Source organism: Lampris incognitus, chromosome 14, assembly GCF_029633865.1.
Source record: "Lampris incognitus isolate fLamInc1 chromosome 14, fLamInc1.hap2, whole genome shotgun sequence".
Classification (NCBI taxonomy): domain Eukaryota; kingdom Metazoa; phylum Chordata; class Actinopteri; order Lampriformes; family Lampridae; genus Lampris; species Lampris incognitus.
Window position 1 is genome coordinate 33,750,841 of NC_079224.1, and position 12,845 is coordinate 33,763,685.

At 42.1% G+C, this 12,845-nt stretch overlaps 1 protein-coding gene across 4 annotated transcripts in view; it reads left to right on the plus strand.

Moving 5' to 3' along the window:
• ctnnd2b (catenin (cadherin-associated protein), delta 2b) overlaps positions 1 to 12,845 on the plus strand; it is a 168,825-nt gene that overhangs the window by 110,246 nt on the left and 45,734 nt on the right. For all 4 annotated transcript variants that reach the window (XM_056292726.1, XM_056292727.1, XM_056292728.1 and 1 more), the window contains one exon: positions 609 to 822. In XM_056292726.1, coding sequence (XP_056148701.1) covers positions 609 to 822 — 214 coding nt within the window. The remainder of the gene's footprint in view (positions 1 to 608; positions 823 to 12,845) is intronic.

The window sequence follows — 12,845 nt, forward strand, 5'->3', positions numbered from 1 at the left end:
TGCACTAACAGTGAGTGTCCAATGAATGGGAGTGAGAATGAGAGAAAACAAGTGATCTTCCACAGCCAAATAAACTGGCCAATAACATATCAACGTCCACGTTTGTCTGAAAATGCTCGGCTGTGATTGGCTGTCAGTCAAGTCAATCTCCCTCCCCTCACAAAATCCCACCCGATCGATCCGTTTCCTTCAGATACACATCAAATCGCAGGTTTGCGGTGCTTTAAATACTGTTACATGGGACCTTTAATATCTGCTGTTTGAAACAACCATTGTTTTGTTGTAAACTGAAAGATAGGGGATCATTGTTTCAAGTTTGTAAATGGAAGCAGGTCTTGTATTGACTGCGCCTTTTCAGTTGAATAGCTAACATGACATATTATTTACATCATATCATGACTGGACATTAACATTGACTTTGTAAGATGGGTGCTAACACTGTTTCAAGCTAGTTTATCTGAATCATATTTAAACTCACTCACAAGCATTTCTGTGAGTGAGTGAGTTAGAAACCAGGTTCATAAGGTGCTTCATGTCTTGAAGGTGTTGTACTGATGGAAGAGGTTTGCTGTCCTCCCCTCCTCTCCTACCTTTCTGTATCTCCTCAGATCCGGAGGCAGGGGGGTATCCAGCTGCTGGTGGACTTGTTGGACCACCGTATGACTGACGTCCATCGCAGCGCCTGTGGAGCCCTACGAAACCTGGTGTACGGCAAGGCCAATGACGAGAACAAGATTGCTCTGAAGAACTGCGGCGGCATACCGGCTCTGGTCCGACTGCTCCGAAAGACCACCGACGTGGAGATCCGAGAGCTCCTCACAGGTAGACAACATTCACACACGCCCGCTCTTTACGGGAGAATGTAAGCCTTCATGTTTCATACAGTTATATCCAGTTTGTATCCCTCCATATTTGGTCACACACACACATGACCATTCAGCTTCAGTGTAGTTACACCTAGAATTTGCAGCCATACAAACCATCTCAAATACACACTTGCAATAAAATGTACACACACACACACACACACACACACACACACCTGATTTCGTACCAGGATAACCAATGCAACACAGTCACAAGTGTGTTGATTTCATCCTTTATTTATTTTGATAGGCCCGAACAGAGAAATGTCATTTTAGCGAATTCAGGGAGCAGGCGGGAATCCGCCGCAGCCGGGAATCGAACCTGGGCAGCCCGGACCACGGGCGACTGCGCTAACCAATCAACTAAAGGATCCGACCCGTTAACCAAGGGCTAGCGAGTCTAGTCATCCGTGGTCATTACGCTACCCCCCTCCTTTGGGAATTGTGTCCCTGCGCTTCAGCATACCAGCTCTCTACTGTCTCTACTCATTTGATAAAAATGATTTATTAACAGGGTGTAGCTACACGTGAAACAAAAGAATTATTCAAAGCAAAAGAAACAAATTAACAATTAACTCAGCTTAACTGAACAAAGCTCAACTCATAACAAGTGAGCTTAAATTAACATCATGTGCACACATCTACGCCCTGACGTCCTACAGCCCTAACTACTCCAAAGCAGCTGCTTAAATACTCCAGGAGTCAGTCAGCAGGACCTGAGTTTAGGCTGCGCCACTGTGGCAGGTAAAGCCAACACCCCCTCTGAAAACAGGTAAATAACAAAGTTATTCACTCTCAACCATAATGTTGAAAATGCCTTCACTTAACCTGCCAGATGACAAAGGATTTGCAGACTTAGCTGCAAGTCACAAATCAACACAAAACAACATCTAATAAACCAATTAACCTCCCCCCATACTTGGTCTAATCCTGTGACATCACTAATCACTTTAGACCAAGTCTGCAGCCTGTAAGGTCACAAAGAAGTAGCTCCTTGCAGCTCATCCATAGATGCTTACATCAGTTTATTTACTGTTTGTTTAAAAATTTACTTGTAAAATTAGGTGTATTTTATAGTAGTTTGGTCCAAGAAATTGGACCAATATTTTACAAAAGCCAGTAAGAGGTGTTTCTCCGATCTCTCCAGTATTCAGCATCTTCAGAGGTCCTTGTATGACATCAAAATTTGTGGGAAGGGCAAACTTTTTGTCTTTTTATTTTTCATAGAAATGAGGGACAGTAGAGAATATTAATGCAAACTGAACTGTCTCAAGGCATGGGAAAAAAAGCAAAGTGGAAGATTGAAAAGCAGCGGTTTGCCCTAGTAAATCCCCACGTCACATTCGGCATAGCACATGACCTCTAGTATGTCACACATTTTTCAGTATGTGTGTGTGTGTGTGTGTGTGTGTGCGCATGCGTACGTACATTCAGAAGTGTGTATATATATATATTCAGAAGTGTGTATATCGGCGTGTTTCATATGTCCGAAAGAGTTTAGCCTCAGCAGAGGAGGACATAAAAGGCTTTTTGTATGCTGGTGAAGTCTTAAAGGAGATTACCATATAAATTAGAGCAGCAATTCAAGGCACGGAGCACAGAAATCCCTCCTGTCACAAATTAATCAGCTGAACAACCGACCAGCCACCAGACAGACCGAGCCCCCCCCCCCCCCCCTCACTCTCTCTCAAGGACTCGGGGGAAATCACCCTCTCTCTCTTTCTCTCTCCTTTTTTTCTACACTGTCTCCCCCTCTTGCCCCCTGTTTTGTCTGGCTGGGGTTTTAGTGGTTGCTCCGTCTCTCTGCTCGCCTCTCGTCTGTCTTGTTCTCTTGTTTGTTTTTGCAGTTGGTCTCTCTGTCTTTTTTATCACACACTCTTTATCAATCTGTCTCAACCGCTTTATTTAATTTCATTTTCTCTCTCTCTCTCTCTCTCTCTCTCTCTCTCTCTCTCTCTCTCTCTCTCTCTCTCTCTCTCTCTCTCTCTCTCTCTCTCTCTGTCTCTCTGCTGACCAGTTTAAATCAGAGTCACAGTAGCTAGACAAGCTGTCTCGCGGGCCTTGCTACAGACTCAGCAGCAAAGGCGTGAGGGCACGTACACACCCGTCCGCGCACACATGCCCGCACCATCCTCATGTAAACTGCCTGTATTTCTAGCTGCACATCTGCACATGCACCAGATATAGGCTGCACATCTATGCATTAACAAATGCAGGCGTTCATCCACATGTGCATGCATCACGTGCGCAGGCGCAGGGAAACAAGCATCCACGCACATATCCATAAACACCCTGATGAAATAGTGTTGAGTTGGTAGATGACGTCCCACTTAAAAATCCACCGTGAAACAGAAATGATGATGTCACAGAAAGTCACAGACTGGATTTTCATCCTCCAGTATCTCTCTCTTTCTTCTCTCTCTCTCTGTTTCTGTCTCTCTCTCCCTCTCTTTAGTATTCTCTCCACCTCTTTCTGTGTTTCTGTCTGTCTCGGTCTCCCTTATTGATTTAATAATAGCTCCCTGTTCCCCCACGGTCTCTATCCTTCTCTTTGTGTCTACCTCTCCAGTTTAGACATAAAGGTGATCCTTTGGAAGGAAGAAAGCGGTCTTTAAAGACCAGAAATTCTCTCTGCCTCTGCAGACAGAATTTAGATTCTGTGTAGCTGCGTGTGCATTGACTCAACTGAGATATTAACATTAATGTAATAAGTGATTGGAGATGTGTGTGTGTGTGCGCGTACATGCATGTGTGGGGGTGTGCATGCACATAGTTGTAGCCCCGTTCTCTCCGATGTCCCTCTCCAGCACACTATACTTCTTTAGACGGCAGTTCTGATCAGCGGTTATTGATCTCAGGCCATATGTTAGCTCCCATCTATAATTATTGTTTGGCATCTTAAAACATCATTATTATGTAAATCTGTATAGCTGTAAATCACTGATGGTCATATTTTTTGTTTACCAACAACCTCATTATTCTCATAATCCCCGAATTGTTTTGTCCAAATTTAACTCCATAACTTCTTCAAGAATCAATATTCAGTATTTGCTTTTTACAACAGTGAAAACGTGTATCCCTTTAAAATGTTTTTCATTATAAGAGCAAAGATAGCAGTGCTGCTGTTTAAGTCAATGGTATTTCCTCACATCTTTTCATTTTGTGCCAGATAGCGTTTTGTCTGACCCAATCACTTGTATGTTTTAAATGAAAGTACAGAATGAAAGTCTAGCTTTGGATTGAACACGTTACATTTCATATTTGTACTTCAAAGAAGGTTGAATCAGTTCATCTGGATACAACGTTTATTGACAGATACATTTCATCACTCAAGATGAACTGATTCAGCCTTCTTTGATTTTCTTACCTGGATTATTGAGCATGCATCAAGACATATTTGTACTTGTTTGTACAGTTTAAAACAAAGATGGAAAACATTAGTTGCAAAACATTTGAAAGGAAATAAGAGGATGTGACTTTTGGCATAGTTGGAATTTCTGGTTTTCATTCTCAGTGTCAAATCTAAATCTATTCACTCTTGTTAAGTGCACTGTAAGATCCAGCCCAGTTTCACATTTTAATATTTTATTGTTTGAGCTAAGAGTCAAGTCTTATGTGTCATTTATAGGCCGAGCTACATGACTGCACTCACACTCAGTCCTATAACAGGTATTTTAATCCAGGAGGTATTAAAGGCTGTCACTTCAACTCAAAATTCCTGTCCAATATTTGGTACAGAAATGTAGGCGAGTTCGAATAATATTCAAATGTGCATGTCAAATATGTCTAAAAAAATGAGTAGTCCAACATGATTTTCTCTTTATATGTCAAGTTGTACTCATTAATGTCTCTTAAAGGGTAGTTTGCAGCAGTTTGTCTTAAAAAGGTTTCAACCTGCCTGATAATAAAGGGCAAAATTTTGCATCTGTAAATCACAGCAGAAGTACAGCATGGTTCTCATTGTGGTAATACAGACATTATCTCAATAGTTTTCCTTATGAGCTGGTTTTGGACATCTTGATTAAAAACAATTAAATTTATTATACAACCACCTCTTTACAACATACAGCATTGGAGATTAAATATAAAAGGGCATCTTTAAAAGCGTGTCTTTTGACTTTTCTGGCATTATGATGCTAAGCAGGCTTTGCTGACATGACCCTCCAGTTTAGTTTAAACTTTGTTGAACACGATGCCTTTTTTCCATAACACCACCAAACTACTGAATAAATGCATCAGTGGGATTGGGTAATGGCTGAAAAATATAAATATGGATCGTGAGACAGCGCAAACCGCCTTCTGTTTAAAAAAAAACCCATCAGTATTGCGTGCACAAAATACTCTATCTGTAATGTACTATTTATCCATCTATTTAGGGTTTTACAACTGTGTCAACCGAAATGAATTAAAGGGACATTGTGCAGTTTTTTTTTTACCTTGAAATAACGGCCGGATACAACTGGGGAGAAAAAAGGGGGAACTCCCCCCCCCCCACCACCACCCAAAACAGCTTCAAAATCACACGAAGGCATGGCCTGCCCTACTCTGCCTCTGATTGGCTGACCCTGATATTCTTACCCTTACCAATCTCACTCCTCATGTGACCAACCAGCGAACATAACAAGTACCAGCCAATCAGAGGCAGTATGGCAGGTCATGATTTCTCCATCCTTGGAAAAGAAAAATCACTTGTGCTTAACCTAAGTTACATAGTACAAGAACGGAAGTTTGGGGCGCGGAGTGGGAATGAAAGAGGCACCATTCTCCCCATTACAAGTCAGTGTACCATCAAAATGATTTTGAGGCTGTTAATTTAACGTTAAAAAAGTTGCATAATATTGCTTTAAGGCTCACTGACACATAACAGTTAGTTTAAGGCAAATCTCACAATCCAACATTTGAAAAGTGATTGACACCATATTTTGACTGTGACAACAAACAACATTGTTGACACCATAGGGTTTGGTTTCCATTTTGATATGTCATACTTTTGGCCACCCACTCAAGGTGAGAGTAGTTATTGGCAAACTCGGAGCCGCCGTCAAAACATCCCTACCGTCTAACAACTGCATAGAAATAAGAGAGGAAACTACTTTCAAAGTTGTTTCGTGCCCACGGGAAACATCTTTGTTCACAGAGGTGTTTCTTAGCCTTGAGGTCTTCATTTAGGTCTGAAGTATAGGTTCCCAGAAAGTTGCCCCGCAGTTTGTGGTCAGATTAGTTGACACGGTCAGAGGAATGCATGCTGTGTCTTTTGATGCACACATCCATTATGATAGGCACTTCATAATATAAGATGAAATGATATTTTATTAATCCCCAAAAGGAAATTCAGATGTCACAGCAGCAAGAGTACACATGCTAATTATAGAGATGTAAAAACACAGCATGGTGGCCCAGTGGTTAGCACTGCTGCCTCACAGCAAGAAGGTCCTGGGTTCGAACCCCTGACTGTCCCAGGCCCTTTCTGTGTGGAGTTTGCATATTCCCCCCGTGTCTGCGTGGGTTTCCTCCGGGTGCTCGGGTGTCCTCCCACCATCAAAAAGACATGCATGGTAGGGTTAATACTCTTGTCTGTGCCCCTGAGCAAGGCAATGGAAAGAAGAACTGGAATTGGTCCCTGGGTGCTGCAGCTGCCCACTGCTATACAATAGGATGGGTTGAATGCAGAGAACACATTCATTGTAAGAATGCAATTCGTTGTAAGAATACAATGTCAAATAAAGTGGCTTTCAAATACACAAATAATATTCAAGAGCATACTGTACCATAGCATACACAAGTATAATAGTCATGGACTATAGACCATTAGCCTTGACCTCTAGTGTAATGAAGTGTCTGGCTATGATGATGGTGTGGAAGCTGAAGTCAAACAGCTAGATTCTTATCAGTTTGCCTACAAAGACAATCGTTGCACTGATGATGCAATATGAACCATAATGCGCTTTATTTTGCAACATGTTGAAAACCCCAAGGCCTATGTCAGACTGCTGTGCAGCCACACATCTGTTAACACATAAATCATCAGGTTTTATCTCTCCTTTATGACCAGCAGGTCCGACTGAACCAGTTTCTCAAGGATGTGTGAGTTCTCCCATTCTGTTTACATCATCTACAAATGATTGTACAAGCAGTCAAGTTTTCTGATGACACTGCCATCCTGGGACTTGCAGACACAGACATTTCTGGCTTAAGTTTAGAGGTTGAAAGGTTTGTACAACGGTGTGATGACCATCATCTCATTGTAAACACTGCGAAAACAGAAGAAATTATTTTTGATCCAGGACATCTGGGGGATCATTCTGCACTACTGATCCATAACACTTGTATTACACAGGTTCATTCTTACAAATACTTGGGTGTACATATCGACTGTAATCTGTCTTGGCATGTCCATGTGATCTCTGTATATACCAGGATTCAACAGCAACTCTACTTTTTGTGCATACTCAGGGTGTTTGGAGTTGGACAGAGGCTAATGATGTCATTTTATCATGCTGTGATAGAGAATATATTACCTTTTGGAATTTCAGCTTGGTTTGGTAACAAATCCGTTAAGTTAAAATCACAAATGAACAGACTGGTCCACACAGCAATGAAAGTGATGGGGGTGAGGGAGCATCCCTCCCTCCACATGCTCTCTGAGAAGACAATAGCTCAACAGGCTAGGAAAATTATCGCTTACCCCTCTTATGTCCTGTATTCAGAATACGAACTGCTCCCATCAGGTAGACACTACAGGGTTCCAATTAAATACAGGAGAAGATACCTGAACAGGTATAAAAACTCTTTCACCCCCCCGTCAGTGAATTCCTAAACTCAGGATATCAGGAAGTTGTGAAATGAGGGGCTATGTTGCACATATTTGAATGCACTTTATGTCTACAGTTGTCTGTGCTATGCACTTTGTCTGTTACTGCACTATAATGTATGTATTTTTATGTGGCAGCCTTTATGTCCAAGACAAATTTCCCTCTGGACAAGTGAAGTTATCTTGAATCTTGAAGATCTAAATGGCAGGAAACACTACATATGCCTATACCTATGTACCCAGGGATATATCAAGCATAAATATACAAATATAATAGGGATATCATCATGTAAGGTGGACAATATCATCTTTATCTTTTCTTTACTAAGACCTCTTTGTCTTGACCTGAATCCGTCGAAATTGTATGCCTGTGGGTTAACCTGTGAGTGATTCAAGGATCAGTATGGTTATTTACAGGTTGTAAACTTTTCTTTCTAGATTCCTCTACTCCTAACTGCTCCATTTCCAGTGTCAGATTTTGCTTCCAAATTGGCTCTTGTATGGCTTTTCATTGACATAGTTCATTTCAGCCAAGCAATCTGCTGAGTCTATGGTGTGTTCCAGCTGTGTTTTGTTGCCGCAGTTAATATTACCATGGCATCCTGGTACACTATTTTATCCTTTACGAGTGCTGGCAGGGACACTGAAGACCTGTATACACCTGTGCACACATATGAAAATGAGGGAGAGAGAGAGACACACACACACACACACACACACACACACACACACACACACACACACACACACATAAACAGAGAGGTGGGGGGAGGACGATGAAGCAGGAGAGAGAGAGATCTGGGAAAGGAGATTGGACATGGACTGTAAAGGAGAGAGCAAATGAGAGATGTAAAAGAGGTTCAGAGAGAAAGCGAGGTAGGCAAAGCATTCAGTTTCCCTGCCTTGATGTAATGGCATATTCATAACCTCCTGCTGCCACTAGTGATGTAAGGCTCGGGCAATTAAAGGCCTTCATCTGTCACACAGTCTGTGTGTGGCTCTCTGCATATATGTGCTTGTGTGTGTGTGTGTGTGCGTGTGTGTGTGTGTGTGTGTGTGTGTGTGTGTGTGTGTCCTTGGTGACAGATGTGTATCAGAGTACACGTATAAAAAGTGCATGCGTGCTGGCATGCCTGCATCTGTGTCAGTGTTTATGTATATTTGTGCTTCACCCCAGTGGAGATGATGTCACACTCCACACAGCACACCATGATACCAGAGGGAAACGAATACATTTATTATAGACTATAATTTGCAGTATGCCTCACCATGTTTTGAAAATGCACCATGATTTAGAGGTCAGGGTCAACATGCTTTTTCTCTTTGCAGTTTCCACTAAGTGATAATCCGGTCTTCACTCTTATGCACACAACTTTCATTGTTTCACATTTCCGAAGACATGATGCAAAACATTGCATTATTTGTTTGCAGTAAAGTGCGTCATCACTTTTTAGAAGATCTGCTTTGTCAAAGTGTGCTTTCATCCAAAGCATCTTACTTTGCTTGCTTCAAGGTCTTCTTTTTTTTTTTTTGCTCTTAGATATAACTGACCTCAGTAACCCTACAATTTACAGGCCATTAATTACATAGTAATTGTTAAGCAATTAATAAGAAAAAATAACAGTCAAGTAAAATCAGTATAATGACAAGGTGTAGTAGTAGTATTACCGGGAAGTATTGGGTAATTATTAACAGTACTGTTATTGGTATAATAATAGCACAAGTATGTGATCCATGCATTACAGTATATAATTATATAATAGATAAATATATAGTATATATTTTCAGTATATAAGATAAGTAGAAAATATAGGCATAATAAGTTATAAAGTTATAATGGTATATAATATAATATATAAGCATAAGTTATTGTGACTTAGTTTGTTTTTTTTTTTCCTGTAATATATGTAAATACTAGAAGCTGCTGTAAACCGGATTCAAATTCCTCATATGTACAAGCACACTTGGCCAATAAAGTTCATTGTGATTCTGATAGAGTAACATTAAAGCACAATAAAGAGGTTTGGTGGGTAATTATATGGGAATTAATTATTATATTGAGTGGTATAGCCCACATACACGGTAAGACAGGTGTGTCGTTTCTTCACATTAGCACATAATTTCTTAGCAATTTCTTAACAATTACTATGTAATTAACGGCCTATAAATTGTAGGGTTACCCTGACCTCTTTTGGTTATGAAATATGGCCGAGCATAAGAGAAGAAAGAAGAAAGCCACTTTATTGTGTAATTGTACAGTTGTTTGGTTACAATGAGTTTGTTCTCTGTATTTAACCCATCCTATTGTATAGGAGCAGTGGGCAGCTGCAGCAACCGGGGACCAATTCCAGTTCTTTCCATTGCCTTGCTTAGGGGCACAGGCAGGACTAATAATATAATAATTTATTTATATAGCACTTTTCTAAAACAATGTGATAAAGTGCTTTACAAACACAAAGAGATCAAACCAGACAAATCAAAAATAAAAGAGTAAGACCAAATATTACATTCATTAACCCTAACATGCGTGTCTTTTTGATGGTGGAAGGAAACCGGAGCACCCGGAGAAAACTCACGCAGACACGGGGAGAACATGCAAACTCCATAACCACGGCCTTGTTCAGGCTATGCCCCACTAATGAGCTGTGGGGTCGACGGGGCAACCTTACTAATAAAATAATTCAAACTTTGTAGATTGAAGCATTTTAACCTAGTTAGTACCCACTGTACTGCTTTATAGGCGTAAACCACAGTTAGATGGTTTGATGGATGGATGGATGCTTTATTGTCCTCATGGGGAAATTGTACTTGGACTGTACAAAACTAGACCCGTCACCACATATGGTCACACAACACCAGCAAACCGAGGACATAGAGAGTGCACACATAAGGGAAAAAATACACAACCTGAGGCAACAATCAGATTGTGTTTTTGTCCTGCAGTACAGCCTCTGCACCCTCTGCTTATTTTAGGCGATGGTTTAAAATACCACCGGATACTGGCACAAAGTTCTTAAATCGATTCAATTTCCACCACTGAGCTCTGTGTGGTCTGCCTGGCGGTACCAGCTCATACGGAGAGAACAGAATGTGAGACGGATTTTTACCTGTTCAACTATGCACTGCCCAGAGAGAGACTGAAGATTATAATCATCTTTCTGACCAACAGTTTTCATTGCAGTCTGAACTCAATCGGATAACTTTGATTTTGATGACCTAGGAAGGTTCCCAAACCACGCAGTCGTTCCATACCTGATTACACTTTCTAACAGCCCGATGAAAGAAAAACATAATTTTTTGTTCGACTCCGTACGTACGCGTTCTACGTCAAAAATAAATTCACCAGAGGAGTCGAGAACATTCGCAGTCATCCGTCCATTATCCAAGCCGCTTATCCTAATTGAGGTCACAGGATGCCAGAGCCTATCCCAGCAGTCATTGGGCCGCAGGTGGGGAGACACCCTGGACAGGCCATCACAGGGCCCACACACACACACACACACATGCGCGCACACGCACACACACACACACGCACACCTAGGGACAATTTAGTACAGTCCATTCACCTGACCTACATGTCTTCGGAGAGTGGGAGGAAACTGGAGCTCCTGGAGGAGACCCACACAGAGAGAACACGCAAACTCCACACACACCTAGGATGACCCCCAAGGTTGGACAACCCCGGGGTTCGAACCCCGGACCTTCTTGCTGTGAGAAGACCACTCTCACCACTGCACCAACGAGCCGCACATTCGCAGTCAACATGTTCAAAGCTCATGTGATTTTTGCAGTGTGTTGTTTGAAACGGAGCAGTGATTAGATGTCACTCCTTCTGAAAGAAAATCATACCACAATTTTACCGCTTTTTGTTTTGTTTCCTTTCCATTTCTTTTCTTTTTTCTTTTCCGAGACTTCTCATCCTAACCGAGGAAAGGGAAATTCAAATGCACGCCTACACACACAGACTTAGACACTCAGCATAGGCAAGGTCACCACAGATTACTATTGTGTCATCTCCACCGCCAGAGTTATCAAAATCTCTGCACGCGCTTATCACCCTCTTGAGAGGGAGAGAGAGAGAGAGAGAGAGAGAGAGAGAGGATGCTCTCTCTCGCTGACATCATAGCGCTAGCTCATTAGCATCATGGAGCCAGAGGCTAGTCATTTAGAAACCTCTTCTGACCACAAGCAGAAATGCACAGAAACGCAACAGATAAACACACAGCGCCCAAACTGCTGACAGAGATAAGACTCATTCTGTTTAGAGGGCTGAGACGTATGTGCGCACACGCACGCACACACACACACACCTAAGGACAGGATGCCTCACCATCAAGGCTGTAATTATCACCATGAAGGAGTTGATAAGCCTGAATACAGGAGTAGACAGACGCAAACAAGCCAGCCGTTTGCACGCACAATAAGAGACAGACACACTTGGAATGGTGAAGGTCAACCAGAATTATGATGTCTTGCATGAGACATCATAATGACCCCAAGGTTATCACCGTATGTGTATGTGTGTGTGTGTGTGTGTGTGAACGAGTAGGGGGTGTGTGTCTGTGCGGGTGTGTAGAACCCCTCAACAAATCACAGTGTTTTGCAGTAGAAGATGGTAGTGATTGGTCTCTTACCCTCTGTGTCCTTTTGGTGAAGGACTCGAACTGATGTGTGTGTGCGTGTGTGTCTGTGTGTGTGTGTGTTTGAGCTCATTGCATTCATGCGTGTGCGAGAGAGAGAGAGAGGAGAGAGGGGGGGGTGTGAGAGCCTACAGTGAGTGTGTGTCTTCAGTTACCTGTATGGGTGCTGGTGTGTGTGTGAGTTGCTGACACACGTCCTGCTAGAGGAGTGAAAAGTAATTGGTAGGCCAGAGAAAATTCCCCTCATTTTCCTGGTTCACTGGCTGCTTGCTGCATGTTAAATTAGAGTGAAGATGAAGAGCATGAGGGTGGTGTGTGCCTGTGTGTGTGTGTGTGTGTGTGCGCGCACGCCTGTGTGTGCGCACGCCTGTGCGTGCGTGTGTAGAAGAATGAAAAGAGAGAGTGAGATATAGAATGAATAAGGAGAGGGAGACAAGGGGGGCTTTGGGTAAGTGATTTACTGCGTAGTCATGTCTACGTAGCGGTGCTCTTCATAGTCGATGAAGTCAAACATGACCACCTTGCTTT